General features: G+C 38.2%; 1 protein-coding gene across 3 annotated transcripts in view; it reads left to right on the forward strand.

Moving 5' to 3' along the window:
* LOC115426319 (leucine-rich repeat transmembrane neuronal protein 4) overlaps positions 1-26549 on the forward strand; it is a 70262-nt gene that overhangs the window by 39870 nt on the left and 3843 nt on the right. The window contains exon 3 of one of the 3 annotated variants that reach the window (XM_030144356.1): positions 21232-24935. The exons of 1 other annotated variant lie outside the window; for it this stretch is intronic. In XM_030144356.1, coding sequence (XP_030000216.1) covers positions 21232-21450 — 219 coding nt within the window. In that variant the 3' untranslated portion in view covers positions 21451-24935. Of the gene's footprint in view, positions 1-21231; positions 24936-26549 lie in introns of those variants that run through there. One more of the 3 variants, XM_030144357.1, reaches the window with a different exon arrangement.

Raw genomic sequence — 26549 nt, forward strand, 5'->3', positions numbered from 1 at the left:
CATCCATTTTCTCAATTGCTTAGTCCTTGAGATGGTTGCAGGGATGTCAGAGACTATCCCGGCGACCACTGGGCAACACCCTGGATGTGTCACCAGTTCATTGTGTTCACTCTCACATTCACACCTCCAGCTGATTTAGATTGATCAATTACTCTATTAAACTGCATGTCTTTGGAGGGTTGGAGGAAGCCAGAGTACCCTGGGAGAACCCACACAAACACAGGGAGGACATGCAATCAAAGCTGGGACCTTCTTGCTGTAAGTTCCCAGTGTTAACCACAGTACCACCTGCCCTTACATCAATACAGTGTGATGTAAATTTGTGCTCCTATGAGGCAGCTCTGCACAGTATTTTGTCAGTAGAGGTTAAGCAGTTTACAGGGTGGGGAAGCAAAATTTACAATGAACATTTAGTTGTTTTTTCTCAGCAGGCACTACGTCAGTTGTTTTGAAACCAAACATATATTGATGTCATAATCATACCTAACACTATTATCCATACCTTTTCAGAAACTTTTGCCCATATGAGTAATCAGGAAAGCAAACGTCAAAGAGTGTGTGATTTGCTGAATGCACTTGTCACACCAAAGGAGATTTCAAAAAAGTTGGAGTGTCCATAAAGACAGTTTAGAATGTAAAGAAGAGAATGACTATGAGCAAAACTATTATGACAAAGTCTGGAAGATACTATTAAAGAAGAATGGGAGAAGTTGTCACCCGAATATTTGAGGAACATTTGCACAAGTTTCAGGAAGCGTGTGAAGGCAGTTATTGAGAAAGAAGGAGGACACACAGAATAAAAACATTTTCTATTATGTAAATTTTCTTGTGGCAAATAAATTGTCATGACTTTCAGTAAACTAATTGGTCATACACTGTCTTTCAATCCCTGCCTCAAAATATTGTAAATTTTGCTTCCCCACCCTGTATATTTATGCAGAGATGTACTTATTGCATGACTGTTGCTGGTGGAAAAAATTTCAAACCAGTAAAGCATGAAGCCGAACAATGGGCTGAACTGGTATACTAGGTTTTACCCTTTGGTGTCACACTAATATTGAGCGTAGGCAACTGAAAAAAAAAGAAATGAGACTGTGAATCAGAGTATAACAGCTCCAGTTCTCTTGGTTCACCTTGCTAATTCACCTCTAAGCTGCTTTGACAACCATCAATAATGACAATAAGACAAAGGAGTGAAGCAGCACTACTATCTCTGCTACTGACACAGCTCTGATCCGTTTTAAGTCTGATGTGATGGTCCTGTCAAACTCATTTCCGGGTCCAAACAGTCAACACCAGCGGAGTCTTTATGCTCGTTTTCTATAATTTATTTTCCTAGTGAAGCATCAGTTAGGGTTCAGAAGGGCATAGACTCAGCTACAATGAAGTGATTGGTGCAATTTTCAGAGTCAGTGTTTTATCTGCAGCAGATTGCAATTTTAAGTCATGTAGGACACTTTTTAATTTGTTGTAACCTGTCAACCTGTCATTAGTGGTGCGGTGGCATAGCGGTTAGCCTCACAGCTAGAATATTCTGGACACAGTTTCCTCCACTATTAAAAATGGCATAGTGCCCTGTGTGTGCCCTTTACCAAGGTGCTGATGTAGATCCGGAGCACTGTCAATGGCAGCTCACTGCTCCTAATGTGCTAATTGCTAATGCTATGTTGTGTGTATTAGGATGGATACAATGCAGAGAGTGAATTTCCCTTTAGGAATAATAAAGTGAGTTCACCTTAACCATACATCTATCCATTTTCCAAACCACCTAGTTCCCGAGAGGGTTGCAGGGGTGCTGGAGCCTATCCCACAAATGGGCAAAGGCAGGACACACTCTGGATGTGTGGCCAGTTCATTTCATTTCAAAGCTGACATATACAGATGAACAACCATCCACTCATAATACACATATACTGGTGATTTAGATTGACCAGTTAACCCATTAAGGTGCATGTAGGTTTTAGGAAACCAGAGTACCTGGAGAGAACTCATGCAGATATGGGGAGAACATGCAAACTCCACACAGAAAGGCCCCACTGGGATGGAGCCATTCTGGCTGTGAGGCGAAAGTGCTGACCACTGCACCACTGTGCCACCCTAACCTCAACTTAACCTTTGAATAATGAGAGTTGTTGGTTCAAGTTCAGGTTTAAGTAACTACACTGATGAACCGAACCAGAAAGACTGCAAACTGACCAAACTCTGCTACTTAAACCAACTCTTATTGCTGGTTCTAGCCACTGATGAAGTAGACTTCAGCATAAAAAGGCTCATCAGTCATTGTAAAAGTCCACTAATTTATCATCTTCCACACATTTGAAAATCGATGGCTTTTTCTGATTTTCCTGTCTAAACATAGTTCTGTAGGCACCATTTGCACAATACTAATTAGTTGCCTTATGCACTATTCAGGTATTTGTCAGAGATGTACTTAATTAGCAGATAGCTTGTTAACTGCTTCTTGTCTCTCACTGACAATGGCAACAGAGAGCCGAAAAACAGAGGAAGGAAACAGAAAGTAATTGTAAAAAATGCCAAAGGGGGGATTAAAGCAGGCTTCTCTCTTGAGTCAGGCTGATGTAGCCCCAGAGCTGAGTTTAAGTTTATCCCAACCCCATTTCTAATCCCATACCCCTTACCTCTCTGTGTTTTGAAATTTAACTCTAATCCTCAAATTAACCCTTAGCCCAAACCTTTACTTATCTTTTCCATGTAATTTTAGTTATGGCTAAATTCTGCATAATTGTTGCTTAAAATACAATTGCATAATTTAAATAAGCCGTTAGCAAATTACCATATCTCTGATGTCTTGGAGTACATGCATAATCAGTATATTTACATAGATTTCAAAAGTTTTCAATCAGACAGGAGGGAACACTATCTGTAAAAATCTAAAACAAAGTGTTTCCAACTTTCTGAAGAACTCATCCGTACAATCAATGAGCATCCAATCTGAACCAAGGTGATTGTATTATTACCATATCCATTAAGCACAAGTCTGTCAGTCTAGTCTTTCATATCCTTTTGAACTTAATAAATTACCTGTGATTTGCAACATTAGCTCAGTATCTCATCTGGACCAAGAAAGGCTGATAAACTCCAGAAATCCATTAGAGAATGAAATAGCTTGGCCTTGGTGCACTGAATTACTTAAAGTCTTTCTTTTAGTGTATCTAACTATGTCTTTCTTGGCAAATGTCTTTTCTTGTGAGGAGAAAGTGAAGAATAAGCTGTAAAAATACTGTGACTCAAGATGATGTGCTTTTATTTGATTTACATTCTCTTTAAAATACTTTTAAATTTAATTAAACCAAATATTTTTTTCATTATGAAAAACAAAAGGACAAACAGGACTGTAATAAATCAAACATTAATGTTCGAAAAGGAAGTAGTGCAAAACTAAAACAGGCAAACACAATTTTGAGGCTCTCAAGTCACTGTCACTGAGTATTTGTCAGAGAATAATAAAAAATAGTAATAATAAAATAAAAAACATGGTGTAAACTGCAAAACCCCAGTGCATCATGGGATGCTAATTATGTCAATAAATGCTTTTAAACATGGCAGACCAAATGAAAAAGAAAAAGAAGAGACATGTGAATGTGAAAAAGAAACACATATAATTTAAGAATAAAAGAATGAAAATTAAATAAATCAAAAAAGTGAGGGTGATAATAGTTCTTTTCTTCTATTTTATATCTACAGTTCACTTTTTTTGTCCTTTTGCCACGTGGTCAGTCATCATTAAAGGCAGTTATTGTCACAAGAGTAACATGATTACCTTCCCATCATGCAATGGGGTTTTAAAATGTTTTTTTTTTTTTTTTTTCTTTGTATTATGACCTGATGGAGACTGTCAAGGGACGATTTGAGGCTTCGGACGATGAGGATCGCGCATGTGCAGAAGCATTTATCTCTGTCGGCCATCTTTTACGACTCGCTATGGCAACCACTCTAGGACAAATGACTTGCTACGGCACTGCGATTACCCTCCAATGCTTGGTTTCCCCCAGACTTAGATCAAAACATTTGTCAACTGGATAGGTTCTCAGGCTAATGTTAGCGGCATGGTGCTAGCGGCTGCAGACGGAGCCTCAGACCACCAGTACCTGCACCCACAACTGATGTGTCAGTGTGACCTGTCCGCCTGGATGGTCAGGGGGTTCCTGTCTGCACATGTCAGCTGTGAAAGAAACCGAAAGTAGGCATATAAATTCTTCGCTCTTCACTTTTGATCACTAGAAAGATACTCCTTAAAGGTAAAGTCAAGTCTCTGTACTTTTACGCAATTTGACTCATACAGCAGTGATTTGTCCTAGCCAGGTTGCCATAGCGAGTCGTAAAAGATGGCTGACAGAGATAAATGCTTCTACGCATGCACGACTCCCATCGTCCAGAGACTCAAATTGTCCCTTGACCATTCTGAGTAGTGGAAACGAACAGGCCATTGTGTCCCTACAGATAATAAAGGACTTTTTATATTATAGTTCATTGGACTTGTTTCTGCCCATTTTATTTCTGCACTACTTATTTTAGGATCATTGATCATTGACTACTTTTTTTTTGTACAATAGTCCTGTTTGCCCTTTTGTTTTTCATTCATTCCACCCCTACTCCTTATGAGCACCTGATTCCTTTATACATTTTACATTTTGTGTTTTTGTTTGACCCAGTGAAACACCTACTTTTCGTTCTTCAGTATCTTTTCACTGTATCTTTGTAGCGTACGTCCTTGCTAACTGAAGTTCATCTTACCATCTGATGGAGCTGTGTGCCAGTGATGTACAGATGGTGAAAATATTTTCTCTGAGGTTTAAAAATGGATTACAAAAGATATTACAGTTATGTCCACTGTCCTTGGATTTTTAATTTTTTTTTTTTTTTTTGGTTCATACTCTTTTAAGACAGCCCTACAAAATTATTTTACAGTCCAAGGCTATAAAGAATAAATATGAGTTTTAGGATTTTTTTTTTTTTCTTTCCCAGTAAATCAGACTCAGCTTAAATGAAATAAAACGAGTCTCTAGAATTTACCCATATACACAAATCCCTCAGGGTTTAAATTTCATGTTACATGTTATACACGGTGGGCATGTTAGTACAACATCTGGTTCTTTCTCAAATGGGATTGTTTTATGTCTCCATACAAATGAAAAAAAAAGCTTATGTTGTATTTTTTTTTCTTGGCCTAAAGATTATCCGAATATTGTCAAGGATTACAGCTTGTAGTCATCAGAACAATGCATGTTACAGAATAAAAGCATGCCTTCAGCCCTTTACATGTATTTGTTGCTATATGCATATGCATATGCATATAAGGTTTTTTATATGAAAGAATATCATACCATCACAGTTTTATGTAAACAACTGTGACCTTAGCAGCGACATATTTTTCATTTTTAGGATGGAGGCATTTAATGGGTGTTTTGACAAGCATCATCAGCACAAACCGTATGTGTGTGTCTGTGTATATGTGTACTCGGGAATGTGTGGGAGTGTAAAGAGAGAGGAAAACAGTCAGCGAGGGAGACTGAAGCAAACAGTGCAGCACACATTACCTCTTACTATATGTCTTTCATTGAATAGGGAGAAATCTATGCATCTGTCTATCTTGGCATCAATATTCAGGTTACCTATATCTACATCAGAAAAGACTCTGTAGTGACTCATAAATTGTCCATCCAGTAAATAACAGTAAATCTCAGGATGCTTTTGCCAACATTGATGAGCAGAAAATGGGATGAGCAGCATTAGGAGATGATAAATCCCCACATCTGAAGGATTATGGTTATTTTGACAAATGCGAAACGCTTTTCAAATAGAAATGTAATTACATGGTGAATATTAAAGTCAGCAAAAGATGATCTTTCTGGAATTTAAGCAGATGCAGGATTACAGTATACAACTTTCAGCTGCCTTAAAGATGGATGTCACTTTTTCATTTGTTGATTGTGCCTAAAAACTTACACAACAGATGCTAACGCTAATACTGTTTGCATGATTCATTAAATGATACTTTGATTGTGTGAGATGTCTTTTTGTACATGTCTAACATTGGCTATAATGAACATGTAACAATGCACAGTATCTGAAAGTATAATTCACTTATTGTGGTTGCGACATATTTAATTATGTTTTCTGACCACTTATTATCAATCTCATGTCTGTGCCCCACACTCTGAAATCATTTTTCAATTTATTCCTGCAAAACACCAATCAGGGAAGAGGTTTTGTGGCTATTAGCATGCCATTCAGCGTCCATGGGTGTGTAGCCTAATAGACAGCGATGATAATAGAGGCTTGTCTGTGCTCTCTCGCTGCAGCGTTGACCACTGAGTGAATTATCCAGCTGACAGAGAGCAGCAGCACAGCTCTGGCGGAGGATGCTGTTAATATGCCAATGAGAGCTCATGCCTCCCGTGCCAGTCTGAGGCATGCTGGCATGGTGCAGCTGCCTATCACCTAATTGGGAATCATTTAGCTGCAGCTTGACCTACATTCAGAGCAGTGCAAAGGGGGACCACCTATGTGAATGTTTTTATTAGCAATCCAGAGCTAATAGCAAGGGAATTAGAATTAATTGCCTTGTGCTGTGTCACAAGAGTTTATATCACTCTCTTCTGCATGTTTAGTAAAGTGCTCTTTAGTGGGCCAGTATGGTGTTAGAATTGAAGCCCTTTTGTGATACAACAATTTTTTTCTGAGACATTTAAAGTGTCTGATGCTAAACCATTGTACTAAGCGATGCCTCCTCTTCTAAACAATTTCTCTTTGTTATTTTTCTATTAATCCCCCTCTTGGGATCACATCTACCATGTTTTAACCAGACTGTTATAAACCTACACAGGGATTCAGAACTGAAATATATTAACTGGGAATCAACCGATTATCAGCCTGTTCGATAACATGAGAATCCAAATTATTTTAATTATATCTTTTCTTTTCTCTGTTTGTATAGCTGCCACTCGCAGACTCCGCACCACAATCTGGTGGTGTTGCATTGGGATTAGTAATTGAAACTGAAAGTTTAGCACAAATTTCATTTCATTTCATTTTGCTTTATTTACTTTATGAAACTTTGGGGAGCTAAATTTTTTTTATATAAAATTTCAGTTAACTTTGAATGTAATCCTGCTGGTAGCTCTGTGCACTTTGAGGAGAATGCTGAAAAAGTTCTCATTCTGTAAGGCATTTCACAGCAAAACTTCACCTCGAAAACAAGAATGTGGGTCAATAAGTGAAGGGGATTAAATGCCTCATGTTTACATAGCTCATAGCTGTTGGCAGCCTCTGGAAGACAGAGCGTTGCAGTTGGGAAAGACAGATCCGAGCGTGTCAAATCAAAGTAAATTATTTATTTTGTTAGTGGTCATCATGTCACAATCTTCTTTGAGCACTTTCTCTGACCTGGTTGTTTTCATGCCCAAACCAAATCCTAGCCGTGACATTGCCACAGCAAAGATGACACAGTTGAGCAGTATTTTACCCCTGAAAATTTTGTGCTTATGTGTCATTTCAGCAAGATTAGAAATCAGTTTATTCTGCTGTTTATGTTAAGATGTGTTGAATTTAAAAAATATATATATTTGATGTTAAAATTTGTGTTTTGACACCAGAATTATCGTTTATGTTTATGTTTACGCATTTGGCAGATGCTTTTTTCCAAAGCGACTTACAGGGGAAAACCAATTAAATCACTCAATCAATCGTTTTTACTGTAAATATATATTGGCTCCATAGAGAGCTGGCAAAAAATTTGACAACAAAATTTGTTTTTGTATCAGTCAATATCCATATTTAACTCAATATATAATTTGATGCTGCCAGCTGGGGAAGTACCCTGGTAATACCTGAAGCCTGCAAACAGATCACTGGCTAACCTTAAAAATATTAACATGAATTCAGATTTTCTGATGTAATGAGATATAGTACTATGTAATTGAACACAGTCAATAAAAGATGCAAACTTTTCTGTTTTTAATCAGTATTTTAGCCATTTGAGTTCAGATATCTGAATTAAATTCACCAGGACGATGTTGTTGTTATCCACTTATTCTGCCATCGGGAATGTGAATTACAAGGTGCACCTGAATGCACCATAACTTCCACATTTCTGAGTGTATCAAACTCCAACACAGGCAAGACAACATGTGGTTTAGACACTCAGCAGAGCTTTTAGAACATGATTAATTTGCATGATTATTAAAAGTCTTCAGAGCTTTACTCTACCTGCTTATGGTGCTCCTGTATGCAAATCTGTTCACCATGAGTGTAAATGTCAGTGGGCTGAGCCATCTGGCCAAAAGATCATCATATAATAATCTTTGAAGATGTAAACCTGATGCATGATCTGTACCACAATATCTTTTACCTCATGTTGTTACCTAATTAGAAATTCTGCATTTTTGCATAATTATGGACTGACATTATTATAAAAATTCACAATATCTAGATGAAGTAAACAGTAGTCCACATTTTTCTGTATATACAGCTGCAGTGATTCCATTAATAACATAGATTATGGCGTAATTTGTCTAGCCAGTGTTGTATAATGAATGAAAAATGTTTTATACATTCTAATATAACTCCAAAGCACCTGTGTAAATCAGACTCACTGCACGTCAGAGTTCAGAAGCTGGACCTGCCGCAGAGGGACTTTACAGTAATTATTAATCATTATTTTCTCAGCAGCAGAAAAGCAACACATAATACAAACTCTGTTTGTGCAGACTAAATCTGAACACATTAGTGGGGGCAGACCCGAAAATATCACTACAAATGAATTGAATTTTACAGAATAACCCACTGACCTATGCTTGTGACATTAATGCTACAAGTCAATATATCACTGCAGCACTTACTACAGATGCAGGTGCCCTCTAGGTTTTCCCCACATTCAAAAAGTATAAAGTATAAGAGGGTTAATTCTCCTGTCAATACCCTTGACCAAGGTATTGATGAAGATGTGGAGTTGGTTTGTGAGCACCTTCTATGGCAGCTCACTGCTCTTAAAAGGGTCATATTTTGCTAATCCCACTTTTATTAGTCTTTGGTACATTTGTTTGTGTATTTGGACCCTAATAGTTCATAAAGTTTGAATCTGAACCCTCCAGGTGCTGCAAAACTATCTTTATATTCATTTTAGCAAAAATCGAGTGGATTTCTACAACCTGTTTGAATTCTTTCTTAATTTGTTACGTCTATAACTAGTTACATCACAACATTTGCACATATAAGGCCAAGACTTCCAATGAACATTTCTCCGAGTACAACATAATTGTTTGTCAGCAGCAGCGGTTGTTGTAAAAACTGAAAATATGTCCAAACTTTGAGCCAGTTACCTAAAATGTTCAGTTGTTGGTTGTAATAATGAACTCAAGTGGTTGAACGGGACAGAGCAGCATGGTCAACAACCTAGAGGGGGTGGGGTGTGAAGTGGCTCATGTGCATTTAAAGGGCCAGTGCTTAAAACGACCTTTCTGGTGTCATTACTCAGAAATAGGGTTGAAGATGGACCTGTGGAGTTTCATTAATGAAGAATTCAGACCCAAACAGAGCATTTACAGTTTATGTAGACCACAGGGAAAGGTTTTAAAATGCATAATTCCATTCAACAAATGCAAAATATCACTCCATTAATGTACTAATTGCTAATGCTATTGCTAGGTGTGTGTGTGTGTGTGTGCGTGCGTGCGTGCGTGTGTGTGTGTGTGAATTAGGGATGGTAAAATGCAGAGACTGAACTTCCCTACAGGGATAATGAAATGAGTTAACCTTTGACTATCTCTATAAACAGACCAGTGGAGGCTGGTTAAATTATTTTTTGGTGGGGCGCAGTATTCAAGTCAGTTTTCAGATGCACTATAACCACATATCACCACTAGGATATGCCAAAGCACATGCACCACTATTTAAAAAAAAAATTTAAATCAAAACAAAAATACACAGTATGTGTTTTCAGTTAATTATTTTTTATATGTAAATTTCACCCGTCTATCCTTCAAACGTGACTCTATTGTTAAAGTAAGGCATGTCCCTGACAAGTGTCTTTTCCACTGATAGTATGGACAATGCATTTAGACCAGGGGGGAAGATAGTGTGAGTAGATCGCATGGCACTAAAAATTAGCTAAAATTAAAAGTCAGATTTTGGGATATATTAAATTATTGTCAATGCTCTTGCTAGATTCAGAAACCCGGTCTCCCGCATCAAAGTCGCTGGTGTTACCCACTAAAATTCAGCCACTGGTGTATGTGTTAGTAGTATTCCCCACTGAGACAGCTGCTGATACAGATTCATATATAGTGGACGTACATAATTTTTGTTGTGGCCATTTCTTGTGTGATGTTCCATTTCTGATGAAGGTCTTGATTCTTTTCGGGATGTGACGTTTACTCCTGTGGGCGGTGCTTGCCAAGGCCCTCCTATCTTTTGTATTGGAGGGGGGTCTACTGCGTACACACCAGTTATAACAAGAGTCTATGGAGTTCTTGGGTGCAGATTTTTGCACCCCAAAAAGGAAACCGATCACTTGACTGCTCACTAAATGACCAAAAACATTTTTAAACTACATTTGAATCCAGATTATACATGGTACTCACAGGCTGTATCATGTATAGCTCATTTATTTTAAATATTCATGTTTTTGTAAAATTATTTTAAGGTGGCCTTACACTGTGCGAGTTTAGAGATGATTTCTCACTCGTGCGACTATTTCTAGGATCGGGCCAGATGTGCCTCTAATCGTGTGTCGTGCTTCGTGCAGTGTACATGGGGTAAAGAGAAGCGATTAGCACCTCACGACCACCTCACGACCAGCAATCGTGTGTTCGCAAGGAAAACGGAGCTGTTTGAAATCCTGCTCGCTCCTCGTGAGTGTATTGTACTGTCAAAGCAGCGCCACGAGCCGATGTGCCTCAAATTCTCACACTGTGCATGCGCGAATACAATAATAGCCAGCTACTGTAAGCTAATTCTAAGCTAACAGTAGCTGGCTATTGGCCTAGTGCAGTTTAGCTGTTGCAGCTTACCTCTAGTTCCCTTTGCTGTAGGATTGACAGCCCATACTGTCCACGTCTGGCCAACCAGTTCCTGCAGCAAACACGTCACCGACACAATCCATATGGGTCCTCTGAAAAACACATCATAATTTAGGATTATTTGCAATGTTTGATCATGAGATTGTCCAACCTAAAGTTATTGGTCCAGTCCCATTTCAACCTTTGGCCCTCTCCCATAGCCCTACCCCTCCATGTTGCACGTTCACGTGAAGGGGTAGGGGTAGGGGTGTCTCGATTCTCAATAAGTCGGAGGGGAAGGGCTAAGGGGGAGGGCTGCTCTGACCCTCAAAACTGAAATTTTTTAGGACCACACTACAAACAGAAGGGTATGAGAAATTTCCCATAATTCTATTTGAATCATCGTCAAGGTAGAGGCAAACACAGCAAAAATGTGCGGCAGTGTAACAAAAGAAACACATAAATGTATGTATTTTCTTCGCAAATAACTTAATCATTTGATCATGCAGTTAATGCCGTTTCAGTGTGCGGTTTGTGGTTGATAAGCGTGAAAAGATGCTCAAAGCCCATTCAACAGAGATGGTTACAGCTGCTGACGGCATGGTGAATTATTTCGTTAACAAAGTTGTTGCATCTGTTTATAGCACCAGCGATGACTGCTGATGAAGTAACAAGTCTCGAAGGGTTGTTTCGTTTCATAGGGGAATATTTCAACCCCTACCCCTTACAACTCTGTTTCAAGGGGTAGTGCTGAGTGCGAGGGCCAAGGGGTAGGGGTGAAAATGAGAATTGGGATTGGGCCATTGTCATGAATTTGATTGAAACCCCATGTTTTATTGCCCAAGTACCAGTTGTTTTGCCAGTAATCAGTATTTCTGTTGACATTGAAAAAACCATACCAGTCAACCACACTACAAAAACAACTGTGTGATTGGTACGCTGCATGAAAAAGTTTATAGTACACACTGCAGTCCTGGGATGAAATGGCCATAACACTGGAACTGGTAGTGAATAATTTGTCTTGCTGCCTGCGGTGAGGATTTCAGTGGTTATGTTTTGCTGAGGGCAGAGTGGAAACTGTGTGAAAACTGCACTCCCCCATCGTCCTGTGATTTCTTTTCTCTGCATCAGGCCTGGTATAATTGGCTTTCCCCAACTTGTCATTTTGGCTGTTAGTGTGCACCCCCCCCCCCGCCCCCCCTCTTGTTTTATGTTTTTGACATTAATATTTTATTATCATTTGTTTGTCTAACAATCAGATTCTCACTCTTGTTTTAACAGTGTTTTTGTGTCATCTACACCCAAACAACTCAGCTGATGTGAAATAAAAAACACTGCTGTTGTTTATTCTAATCACTGTTGCCACTTCAAGCCCTCAACGTTTCCCAGATGAACTGAGAGGATAATTTTTTTAACACTTTACACTCCAGAGGTTTCCACTGATACACAATGACTCATGCTAGCTGCAAGGAAAAGAAAGGATCATAAATTGAAAGAGAAGTCGTAACCATAAATTCATAACACAATATGTGTTATAAATTTTATATAAAAATGTGTAATAAATTGTCCTTCGAACGTAGAGTTAGAGGACAAAGGGTGTTCTATTTTGTGCAGGTTGTAAAGCCCCACGAGGCAAATTTGTGATTTGTGATATCGGGCTATATAAATAAAATTGAACACATGAAATAGAAATTTGGTGTCCAGAGATGCCAGACTCAGCCTTTGTGCAAGACATTTTATTCATTCAGAGATTTTGTTCTCTTTAACCCATAAAGACCCAAACCTCCACTGGCAACCAAAAGTCTCTACTGAACTAAAATAATTAATATCTATTGATCCGCTAATCCTATCAATACATGTAAATAATTAGGGTATAATACAGTTTGTCGTCTTTTCATGGTCATCACACTGGAAAATATCTAAATCTTACCAAGTGTATTTGTCGCGTTTCTTGTCAGAATATCCCATCACACTTAAAATAAGACACAATCACCTAAAGAGTAACGTTTCAGTGAGATATAAGAACTTATTTTTACCTCCGCCAAGGAGGTTATGTTTTTGCCAGGGTTTGTTTGTTTGTCTGTCTGTTTGTTTGTTTGTTTCTCTGTCCGTTAGTGTGCAACATAACTCAAAAAATTATGGACAGATTTGGATGAAATTTTCAGGGTTTGTTGGAAATGGGATAAGGAAGAAATGATTAAATTTTGGTGGTGATCGGGGGTGGGGGGGCCCACGGGGGGGGCCACTGATCGTTAGTGTGCAACATAACTCAAAAAGTTATGGACAGATTTGGATGAAATTTTCAGGGTTTGTTGGAAATGGGATAAGGAAGAAATGATTAAATTTTGGTGGTGATCGGGGGTGGGGGGGCCCACGGGGGGGGCCACTGATCAGCCTTGGCGGAGGTCTGCGCTCTCCAAGTGCTTCTAGTTAGACAATAGATCTTGAAAATGTTATTTCAAGAAATCTTAGCAAGATAATTTTCACTTGTTCCATTGGCAGATTTTTCACTTGAATTAAGAAAAAAAAATCTTGAATTAAACAAAAAAATCTGCCAGTGGAACAAGTGAAAATATATCTTGGTAAGATTTCTTGAAATAACATTTTCAAGATCTATTGTCTAAAAATAAGTTCTTATATCTCACTGAAAAGTTACTCTTTAGGTGATTGTGTCTTATTTTAACTGTGATGAGATATTTTGACTAGAAATGAGCAAACTACACTTGGTAAGATTTTGATTTTTGCAATGCAGATATGACCCATTTGGACGTTTAGAGGCTCCGTAGTGAACGTGGAAACACTGTCATCTTCTACAACATTAATTCACCAGTAAAACCCATGGAGTTTGATAAATGAAAGTGGATGGACACACTTGGTTTATGTTCAGTTAATGATATATTTTGCTGAAAAAGTCACTTTTTCTTCAGTTTTTTTCTGTTTTGATCTATTAACTTTTGAATTTACACTGAGTTTTCATGAACATCTCAATTAAATATAGGAAAATACATGATTTACAGTGAAAAATGCAAAAATACAGAGGATAATATTAGAATAAATGGAGAGAAAAATTTATTTGTGAACTGCCACAAAGCTAGTACTGGTTCTTTATGGGTTAAGTTCACTTCGGGGCAAATAGTTTGGGCCATACTTTAAGCATCAACATAGAGTGAGGACAGGATCAGGCTGATGCCAGATGCCCGCTTCATTACCTTGGCCATTCGCCAGTGAGTCATTGAATAATGACTTCGAGTTGTAAACTGGGACCGAGGCTATTCTTAGACAGCTATTGTAATCAGGAGATTTGACTTCATTTTATATTTTTCCAGTTGTGTGTAGCACAGATCTTGATTATTAAGGACTTCCTCTGTCATCAAAGGCGAGTAAAAATGGTGATCAAACCCAAGGAAAAATCCAACTCTATGCAGCACTCCGCTCTAAGCAGCTCCTCTGGCGTCTGTCCAAACTACGCTAGTAGCCAATGACTCACCTCTCTAAGAGCTCCAACCATAACAGCCAACATTTCCCCAATTTTCCTGATTAAACCTGAATGCTCACTCTGCTTGGTTGGCCAAAAAGGCTTTTATTCTTTTCTTCGATGCTGAGATATGAAACTGATCCTCTGTAAGTTTTCTGCCTCAGATATGCAGATTTTCTTAGACTCTGCTACTGATGATGGTGCACTGGATACGGCTCATTCTTAATGGAGTGTATTTAAGATCCAACATAGTGATTTGTTGATACAACTACAGTGTGTGTTGTCAAAGTACGATTTAGTCCAATTTACTGTCACATGTATGAAAAGAACTGACATTAAGTTAATTTGCATTGTTTTGACATACTTTTACAAAGAAACACACTGAGTAAGCAAAGCCACTTGATATTTTTAACAAAATATTCTGAAGGTGTAAGAAATCTTATCGTACTACAAGAATCTAACTTGTGATAGTTTTCCAAGCTGCTGTAAACGCAAAACCATAGCTCACATTTAAGATATAACTGCATTTTATGCAGCACGGAAATCCATGATGTTTGACTGTATTTGCATTATTGTTGTCATAATAATAATAATGAAATCAGGTACAGGAGAGGAAAAAAGGCCAGTATTGAGGATATTAAAAAACCTATTGCTGATGAGTTGCAGACCCAGAGATGTTGCTGTGTCTAACTATTTAAGACACCCACTGTAATAAATTCAAGTATTTCTGAGGTTATTGTATAAAATGTAGCCTCAGAGGGCTGATCTGGAGGAAGTCATTCAGACTCCAGCATTCCTATTTCAGTTCTACTTAACATCATTTAAGAGTTGCGGAAAAATACTGCAGGGGGCTTCCTACAAATTGAAGACCCCATGAAATGGAAGTTATAGTTTATTTCATGGTAAGCTGCTCCAGCTGAAAGAAAAAGTGAGTGCATCTTAGCGAACTGCAGGCTCAGAGTGCACTTTATGTAAGCTACAAAGGTGACAGTTCAAGTAAAGTGCTGGGAAAGGCGGCAACCGACTAAAGTGTTTGAGGAGGAGGCAATAAAAACAGAAAAAGGTCATGATTCAGTGTGGTTGTTTTTTAACAGACTTTACCACGAACCTGGCTTGGGGGAGATTGCACAGCATGTGCTTCTGTTTGCGTTTGATCTTTAATCAATAGTATACAAATCTGTGACAAACCGCAAACTTGTGTATGTACAATTCTGAAAATGATTCCAAAAATTGCAGTACAGCTTGCTTAGATGTCATAATGTTACAGCATGAAGTCCAAGCGGAGGCTTTACCACACATATTGCATCACACTGTACCCCCTGTGTGAGCAGAAAAATGAGTCCGACATTGGCATAATGTAGAAACTCTGCTGTGTAAATGCAAGTGTTATGGTATTGATGTGGGTTTTAATATATATTTGAGACTAGAAAGTGTCTGTTTCTGAACACCGAATTGCAAACGTAGACCAAAGCAGTGATCTATTTTTCACCAGTGTCAGGGAGTCACTGGTAGCATGTAAAATAAATGTATTTGCAATAAGGCAAGGCAATGAAATGATAATTAAATACTTTTTTAAATTAAGTTTATTATGTTTATATTATCAGTTAAAGCTCTCAATGTCTTAATATTTTATTGTTTTAGTTAATTATTTATATTTTGATGTTGAACAAACAAATTCATGATTTTAACTGTATTTATTTTTTTTAACCAAATTTTCAACCCTGTTGTCATCTGTTACAGTTCATGAGACTATTAATCAAAATATTAGTGGTTAAAGGAGTTATATATGACTATATTCAACTGGCTAAATGTGGAGATGAAACATCAGAATCAGAATTTCTCTACCACATCAGGATTTTGAGTTGTGTGAATATTAAAAAAAATAACAATAATAAATACTAATTTAGCTTTGAGGGGAATATAGGATCATCGATAAGTCAAAATTACACCTTTCAGCTTTGCATCACTTTGCACTGCACCATTTTTCATTCAGAAATAGAAAATATCTGAATTTGTACAACTAAAACACTGGTATGATTTCCTGCTCATGGCTATATGTAGTGGCTTGCACATACCTTAAATTCCTGGAATGCTGGAGACATTTTGTTTCTGTTCTGAATTTTTCTCCCAGTGGCAAAGTCAGTGTCGACCAGTGTTAATTGCTGACAATTAAATTAATCAAATTGAATTCTCTGTATTCAGGTTCATAACTTTGTAATTACCTCCGCCAAGGAGGTTATGTTTTTGCCAGGGTTTGTTTGTCTGTCTGTCTGTCTGTTTGTTTGTCTGTCTGTTAGTGTGCAACATAACTCAAAAAGTTATGGACAGATTTTGATGAAATTTTCAGGGTTTGTTGGAAATGGGATAAGGAAGAAATGATTAAATTTTGGTGGTGATCGGGGTGGGGTGGGGTGGGGGCACTGATCAGCCTTGGCGGAGGTCTGCGCTCTCCGAGTGCTTCTAGTTTATATATATAATTTTTTTTTTTTTTTTCTCTTCTATGCCAGTAAACTGGGTATCTATGGGTTGTGGACAACACTGGGTTTTGGGAATCACTTTTAAGACCAAACAGTTCATTGATTAAAGCTGTAGTACTCGATAGCTGTTTTCTTTGGAATTACTGGGCCTTTTACTGTATTGTAATTCAAGTGGTCTGAACAAACAGTATTTACACATCTGCAGGTTTTTGTCTAATCACACGTTTCCAGACAGGTAGGGATGTTGAATAGGTGACAGACAGCTGTAATTACCGACCATGGATCAGATTCAATCAAATGCATCCTGGACATGATTCTACCGTTCTACCCTAAGGTCTGCATTTTCCTTTAGTCTATTGATTTGGAGTGAGAGGAGATAATCTGCAGAGGAAAGGTGTGGATCATCAAATTCTGGGATTCTTTTCCATGTGTTTTCAGCTCCTAAGAACTTTTATTAAAGAATTAAGAGTCTTTATTGTGTCAGTATTTAGTTCAAACACGTAGACATGCACCACAAACTGAAATCGACCTTTAACCTCTCACACTGCAGACTAGGAGCAGTGGGCTTTATCATACCGGGTAGCTGGGGAGCAAATAGGGGGGTTAAGTGTGTTGCTCAAGGGCACATTAGCCAACAACTCTCCACCAGTCCAGGGAATAAACCGGCAACCCTTCAGTCCCAAGCAGACTCTTCATCTTTCTAGGCTATGGCTGCACCTCTCCTGCAGTTTTAATTGAGAAAAGAATCAGCGGATTAATTTACAATGAAAATAATCATTAGTTGCTGCCTTAATATAACATTCATTCAGCTGCTTTGCATCTTTTCACTAAGCACAAATGCTTCCTTTTGGCAACTTTCCAATGCAGGTCAGCAAAGCCGCTGGCACAAATTTGAGTGCAACATCATCAGGGGTGGGACAGCTTAAAAGAAACTGTCCTTACGTCTCGATAAGCTCCAGTCATTTGGCTGTATGCAATCACAGTTTGAGCACTGTTTTTGATCCATTCTTTTTGTGTAAATTTGCATTGCATTCCCTCATATGCCAATCAAATCAATGCACATTAGCTGAGCAACCTGAGTCTGCTACGCCTGGATGCAATCTGTTGTTTGGGAGCTACATACTTGTGACTTGTTAAAGTGGTTCTGCTTTAAAAATCCAATCATTCCGATCTCAATCATGTTATATTGGAGAACTTTTAATGAGGGTTGACAGTAAACAGTGTTTATTGTTGTGAGTTTTACACAGACTGAATTGAATTTACCTTTTCAGGACATTTCAGCTTTACTGCCCAGTTTTATGCCTCATCCACTCCAGTGCAGATATTTTATCTATACATTTGGGCCTTTTTTCCACATGTAAATGGTGTTTATGGTCACAAAGACAGAGATTAAAAAAATATATATGTATTGTCCTTTATGATTTTTGTATGTATCTGAGTGGACAGGGAAAATGATGATTGGAAAACAATAGCATCACATCCCATTTGGCATATTTCTATTAATGCTTTGTGTAAGGAACGTGCACCTGAAACATCAAATCCAGGTGTATAAATCAATAAATGACCTGCATTAGATTGAGGTCGGAAGGGATACCTTTGAGTGTTATGGCCAAATCCATATAATGGAAAGAATACACTTAGACAACCCCAAAAAATTACTTACAGTACTTGTTGTTGCTCACCTTCATGATAGAGCAAACCCCAAAACCTAAACAGTTACCAGCAGTTAAAAGCATCTACTGATCTAAAATATTTAATAAACTTTTGAACCACCATCCTATCAATACATGTAAATAATTCAGGTAAAATGCCGTTTCTCAGCTTTTCCTCATCATCAGATATTAGAGGCTGCATAATGAACATTGAAATACCATCATCTTCTGCAGCATTGATTCACCAGTAAAACACATGTAGTTTGACAAATGACAGTGGTCACAGATGCCTGTTTTTATGTTTAGTTAATGATATATTTTGCTGAAATAGTCATTTTTTCCCTCAGTTCTTAATAACCTTTGAATTTATTCTGAGCTTTTATGAACATCTACATGATGAAAGTGCTGAGGATGATGTTAGAGTAAATAGTAATAAATCATTAATGAAATGTATCAATGGTTAAATTTAGAGAAAAATCAATTTGGAAGTCACCACAAAAATAGTTCTAGGTCTTCAAAGGGTAAAAGACTTTGCATCTACTATGTCCAGTATCATCCACAGTGTCCATAGTTTTAACTCCAGCAGAAACAATGGTTTGTTTGAGCATTTACATTGGTTTGTAGTCATTTTACATCATGTGGTCAGAGATATTATGTAAAACAAAGGTCATGTGGACAGAATTAGGACGAAAATAACTGTTTGGAAAAATGTCCTTTTTAGACAGGACATAAACCTAATGAATTACAATCAATACTTTTTAATACGGTAATCTGTAAATGATCACATATCAAACTAATTTTCCCACCATTATTTTCCAGAGACTGAACATGATTGAAAATTAGGAGCTGCTGGTTTCAGGTTCTTTATGAATCTGCTCAGTAACTGGAAGTAGAATACATGCGAGAAGATGAAATATCTGACATCACAAGCAGGCAGTCACACTCAAAGCTCTGCATTTTGAGTTCCTTTTATATAGTTTTGAATGACACAAATCTCTCAAAACCTCTATTTTAATACAACAAAGAGCATATGATTCCTTATAACTGTTTAAGGGGTCAGGAGAAGCTTTCTATTTGAAGTCTTTTATGGTTCCTTGAACTATTCCAGATGTTTATAGTGAGAAGACGTATATAATAATAGCACTACGCCTTTCTTGAAAGTGTATTTATTTATGCATTTACAGACCTTTATCGGTCCCCTGAGCTAAACACTGATGGGCAAAAAACATTTTATTGTTTCAGGAAATACAAGTTTATTTTATGGCATCTTTGGATTTCATCTGGGATAAGCTGAGGAAGTAAAATGTAGGAGAATACTGAAGACAAAGGTTATTAGTGCTGTGGTAATCCCAGGTCTGAACACCAAGAGGCCTCATGGTTCAACCATACATCCACTTATATGTTTGACTTATTTATTGCAATAATTGGATGAAATGAATCCACAATGTAGCCTTTTCCCTGACAGTTGCACGTAAAACTCCCAAATCCGGACACAGAACCACCTCCACAGTTAGCTCATTCTGCATTTGGAGCATTGTTCATGAATATTTTATTAAGCCCTCTGAAGTGGTGTGTAAAGTTCAGTTGGTGAATTACACAACAGAGTGTTTTTCACTAATCTTCCTATTAAGGCCATGAGCATATTTCCGCAAAGAAAAACATAACCTTTTGAGAGATGTGGTTACAGGTCTGAATGGTGACTGCACTCTGAAACTTGACCTAAGCAGACAGACAGAAAACCTATAGCAAAAAGCCATTTCTGTGTCAAATCAGCTTTAAGAAAATCCTTTCATGATCCGATGAAATAATCCAAGACGACATATTTACCAATAGATATCCTGCCCACAACTGAAATTGCAGCATGTCGGCACTTTGAATAGTCTGTGGGAACATGCAAAGTAGAATGGGCACAAACTCCAATAGCTGTGCTTCAGAAAGTTGAAAATGCAGGTTATAATTTATGTTAATAATTTCTAATAAGTGGACTGTGAAAGTGACTAAAAATGTATAATAACTGTATGTGTCTATGTGGGTGAAGTGAATATGGCAGCTGCTGCATGTGCTACCTACCTTTATACTGAATTATTTTGCTTTGCTCATTTACAAAAGCATGAGTGTATACATATTTTGTCCTAACAAACAGACATAAGGATATTAATATCAGCATAACACAGGCCACGATGCAGCTTTATACTATTTAATTGGCATAATTCAGACCGCACCGGCACGTAAAATTAAGAGGGGTCTTTGAATCAGCAAAGTGCTTGTAATGTAATAAGCACTCTCTTCTAAATGGAGCCTTGACTCCATTTAAAAGAGGGCAGAAAATATGTGTGCACTCTTGCTTAAGGCTTTCATCTTGCATATAAATCACTCCAGCTGAAAGTGGGTGTTTGAGCACCACAGATTTCAGGTCTTGGGGCGCGCACTGTATCACTGGCCAAGGCTGCATTAATGACAGCGCTGCACCATGACTGCATGAAGCAAATTAAGCCAATTCCAAATATTCTCAGACTGGATAAAATGTTGAAACGGAAGCTTTTTCGGCTGATTTAGAAGGCTTATGCACACCTCTCTCTTTCTCTCCTCTTCTTCTGGTTTCTCTTTAGATACCGCGGCAGCTGAGTGCTCTAACATTGTACAGGTATGAGCAGTCGGTTCTGGATTACTGCCAAGCCCACCTGTCGCTGCACCTCAACATGGGCATGGAGCCCTCCACTCAGGCACTGGGAGGACCGAGGCCGGCCGGGTACCACCCACACCTGATAGGTGCCCTCCCCTCCGAGCCTGTGCTGCCTTGCCCCCAGACCCACTCCCTCCATCAGTGAGCTGTGCCCACTGTGACTGCGTCTGAACCTGCTTCTGTATGTCTGCTGTACAGAGTCACTGGACCTCGAATCAAACACGATCTGTGTGGGAGGGTATCTGGACTTGAACAGAAGTAAAGAAGACTATTAATCTGCAGCAGAGCATCCTGGACCCTGGGTAATAAAAATGAAACTATATCTCAGTGGAAATAACGGGGTGCAGCAGTATTGATTACGGAGCTTCTACATGACCCTAAACGTCCTCAATTTAGTAAAGGAAGCTGGACAGCAGCTTGACTTTCCACGTTCTGCTCTGCCTCTTGAGGAGTATTAAGGATAATAAGTTAATGATTTGTTAATCTTATTAAACTCGTTTCCTTGACTTTTCCTCAAATGGGCACCTCTGCTGTGTCAGGGAAATCAATCACATGCAAAATGCTACAAACAGAGCAGGGAAACAGCATGATAAGCAAATGAGTAGCAGAACAAATGAAAGATTAGCCAAGCTAAAAGGGTTTCTGCTGCTTTTTCTGATCACGCTGTCAGTCAGAGGTCTTTCTCTAACTCATGTCCCTGTAGCATTTCCATCTGCAGAAAAGAACAGCTCGAGTGAGTTTCCCCAAAACAACCCAAGTCAGAAAATAATGGACAGTTATTTGTCATTTAAAATGTACAGCCTACACATCTTGCCAGCGGTAAGTTTAATTTACATGGTGACTTTTCTTTTCCTTAATGATTTGTGATGTTGATCACGTTATAACTCATTTGATCGAGCTGAGAAATAAACAGATGAATAGAACAGATGAAAAACAGATAGCGTGTACAGATCTTTGAGCACAGGGACATTTGCATATTTACTTTTTAATCATCCATTTAAAGAACTTTTGTTGTTATGGGTTTTTGTTTGAAAGTGTGCTCATCCAACAATTAAATGATTGTGCGCTTCAGCCACACTCATAAATCCACGTGTGTGTACAATATAATATATGGTAAATAAACTGTGGTAAATGATTCATTCATCAACATCAGTGGGATCAACCTAAACTACTGTTGGCTGTATTTAAACAGCTGCGTAGGAGGTTGGCACAGCAGCGAAGGGTTAATAATGATGTCTGGTTTTTTGGCCAAGTGATCATCATCATTATGGTAACTCTCACTCTCTATTTTCTTCTCTTGTGACTGTGTGTGACCGTTATCTGACGTAATACAGACTCTCAGAGCTTGCCTTGTGGACTTCTAACTCATTTATTGCTTCCTGGAAAGGAAAACTTGTAAACAAACCAACACCCAATTATGGTCCTGGATATTAATAGACATCAGCTCCGTGTTTTCTGCACACAAACAGTGTGTCATTAAAATGGTGAAATGTGGCATAATTGGAACATTTTGTCAGTTGGGAATTGTGTATCAGTAGCCCCTTTTACACAGCACTTCTGTTACCGGAATATTTTGCCTTTATTGCGGAACAACGTGTAAATGAAATGGTGGGATCATTTGGTCCCACCTTTATCGCAGCTCTGTAACACCTCTGGCGGTAATAACAGAACCATGATAAAAGTGGAATCATGGTTCTGGAATGCTATGTAAAAGGAACACCTCTCATTCCGCAACCAAGGTGTGACGTTTTGCTGTCGTATTGTGTGTGTGACCCCCGCGCTGGTGGGATTTAAAAATGAGAGTGGGTCGCGTACAATAAACCAACATATCAACGCGACCAGAAAGATGTCGACTTGGGGAGACACCGAAATCCGCTAGCTGTTGTCACTTCAGGCGGAAGACTCTATCCATGCTAACATTTGTGGAACGGTGACAGATGGACCGACTCTGGAGAGGTTAGCAACACAGCTATGCTCGTGGTATTTCTGATGCACAAGTTATACGTCACACTATACACTGCGCTGCGTCAAAGCCCCTTTGTTTCCAGAATGCAGGTCCGCTGTGTAACAGTCCAGCCTGTCTCACCTCTGTTACTCCTTTGGCTTGACTGCGGAAATCGGTCAGTGGTGAAAAAAAGGTGGGATCACCATTTCACCTTTTTTCCGGGATCTCTGTGTAAAAGTGGCTACTGATTGGCTTTTTGCATTATTGATTTAGTTCAAAAAGTGATTTTTTTTAACATGTTATACAACAAATTGAACTGTCAGAGAATATTATATTTATCTGGTAACACTTGAGGTGCACATTTTAACCTTTAACTAGTTGTTTATCAGCATAGATATTAGCACATTGGGTATTTATTACTCACTATAAAGCACAAATTGTTGCCTTATTCTCCATGATCATATTCTACAACTCGCAAATCATGATCCAACAGTTTCCCTCTATAATCTCTAAATTATTGCTTATTGATAGTGTGTAAGCTATTGTACATGAATTATGATCTTGATTTGCTCAGTATAGGACCTATATGTTAGTGGTAGAAATATTTTACCTTTTATTACATGATACTATTGTGTTTATGACCTGAATGCTCTTCTTATGATTTTTTTTTAAATTTTTTTTTTATTGCAGGTATTGGCAGTAATTAAATGTTTTCAGGCCTTGTTTTAGTTTTTGGGTGAACCCTAGGGAAAGTAACAGCAGCTTAAGTACATAAGGAAGTGAACCGCACTTGAAAATATCTTCTATTCTCATCTAACAAAACCTAATCACACACTGTATTGCATTTCCACAACAATGTATATAAAACTTACTATGCCCAGAATCTACATATTTATATTTTATTGGCTTATATACTTACATTATACCATACATTTCCAACCATTGCTCAAAATCTGAGAAATCCATAATTTATTCAGTGCAATGGTTCATTTAACTTTGTTGGCTGTCAGTGCTGTCATATTCTATTTACTATATTATAATAAGTACAATTTATTACAGCTTCTTACAGTTTCTTCACTCAGATTGGATGACATAACATGAATATACCTCACTAAAATTTATCCGAATGAAACTGCAAATTGTTGTATTGAGTTTAGGAACTGAAGTGGTAGATGTACAGTTCATGGCACTATTTTTTTTATCTCAGAGATGTGTACCAGCATGAATTGTATATTGTATGTTGTCTAAAGTGGGGTCTTGCGCCTATCTAATTCAGTTTTTCATGGTCTAATAGCTGTAGAATATAGTTATGCAACATAAGACAGTATGTGCTTCATAATGATTTAATACAAAGGTGATATGCCACAAATATCTAAATTAATTTACACTAGTTATAGTTAATATGTGCATTAACAAAGTGCTACAATTTATTTTTATGTTTTATAAAAATATTTGCATTTTGTTGTTTTTTTGCACAATATTCTGTTGTATTTCAGGATCATGATCGAAATTGTATCAATTTTCAGCCATGTCTAAGCTCTAATCTGAATATTTTCAGCTTGATTGTATAAAATCAGTCATCTGTCAAAGTAATCACACATGAAAGGTGCATTGATTGTGTACAATTGCACACTTGTATCGCGCATTTTCAATGAATCCTCAATAACAGACGTTTTTAAATGCTTTGCCTGGTGTTCATCTGTTAAAAAAAAAAAAAGAAAAAAGAAAAGGCTATGCAGAAGATATATCTGCTTATGACAACACATTCTGACACATGACAGATTCACACTGCTGGAGAATTTAGTGCTCTACGGCCGCACACACATAACAGTTTAACGACACTGATAGATTGCATACTGCACTCACTTCAAGTGTTTAGAGGAGCGTTTGGTAAGAGAATCAGGACAGGGAGGAGCACCAGATGCAACAGAATCACACTGAGAACTGTGTGTTCACATGCATTTACACTAACAGGCTGATGACTCATGATACTTCAATCAATAACCACTTCTGGAGGAGTTCTGTCTCTACAACTTTACCCACAGTCCAAGAAATAATTATCACCCACAGCACGTCTTAAATCAACAGTGTGACTCATAAACACAGCAGAGGTACAAGATATTTTCATTCGGGAGTTTGCCTAAACGAGGAGGGTTGATTGATGATTTTACAGGTCACAAGATGATTTGGGGATGCGGGAAAGCTTTTCTAATCGAGAAGTGCTGTCATCTGAAGCCATGAAATGATTCAACCTATAATGAAAAACTGACATACCCTGAAAAACAAAAATACATAACTGCTCACAATTTTGTGGATGAACGCTCATGTCATATGGAGGTCACGAGGGGGAATCCGTTTTGTTTTAAAAGACCATGTACACAGTAGCGAGCTCACAACTCCTCGTGGAGAATAACTGTTATTTGTATCCAAAACTATCCCGGGCTTAATTTTGAAGAAATGAAAAATGTCAAAGTAATGGCAGGATATGCTTTTGGTTTGTTATTCACTTGACATTTTATCTATTTGGGCAACATATTGGCCCCTCTGACAACATGTTGGCACATTCTTGGAAAGCAGGCACAGGCTATTTTCTTTCTCTCTGAAGCTGTCAAAGTAAGCCAGACAATATAACACTTTATATTATCAGGACTTAAAATCCTCTCATCCCTCATTCTGTTTCATTGATTTCATCCACTGATCTTATTTTGGAGGGGTTCAAGGCATCATCTCGAGAGCTCTCTTCATTTACAAGACTCATAAAAGCACAATAAAAAAGAGTTGAGAGGAAGTTTAAAAAGTCGTGATACCAACTTCTTTTTATGTACTTTGTGCACTTCTTTGCATACACCTATGAGCTGCAAATAACTCTGTACACTTACTCAAATTATCTAAAACCCAATAAGCTCAGTGCAGATGTTTTTTTTGGCTTTTGGCACAGTCTAACCTATATTCCTCTCATGGGTGCAGAGCAGTTGGCATAGCACAAAACGAGTGGGAATATTTGCCTTTTAAAACTCAAAACAGGTGTACGGTTCATCTCAAACTCTCGCTGTGAAAGGTATACATGCTTTCATGTTGGGCTCTACTTCAGGCAGTGGCGTATGTATCTATCTGGAAACACACGGCTTTGTCTCAGCCCCCGACACACAGTTCTGTGGTGTATTTGAAGCCTTTCGATATAAGGTCGAGCTCAAGTTTCTGTCTGTCTTCGCCCGCCTGCGCCTCGCCCTGTCATTTCAGAGTTGTGTTGCAAATGCTGGCGGGCAGGGCAGCTGTGAATGCTCTTGATTTCCCTGGGG

The sequence above is a fragment of the Sphaeramia orbicularis genome, chromosome 9, assembly GCF_902148855.1.
Source record: "Sphaeramia orbicularis chromosome 9, fSphaOr1.1, whole genome shotgun sequence".
Lineage (NCBI taxonomy): Eukaryota > Metazoa > Chordata > Actinopteri > Kurtiformes > Apogonidae > Sphaeramia > Sphaeramia orbicularis.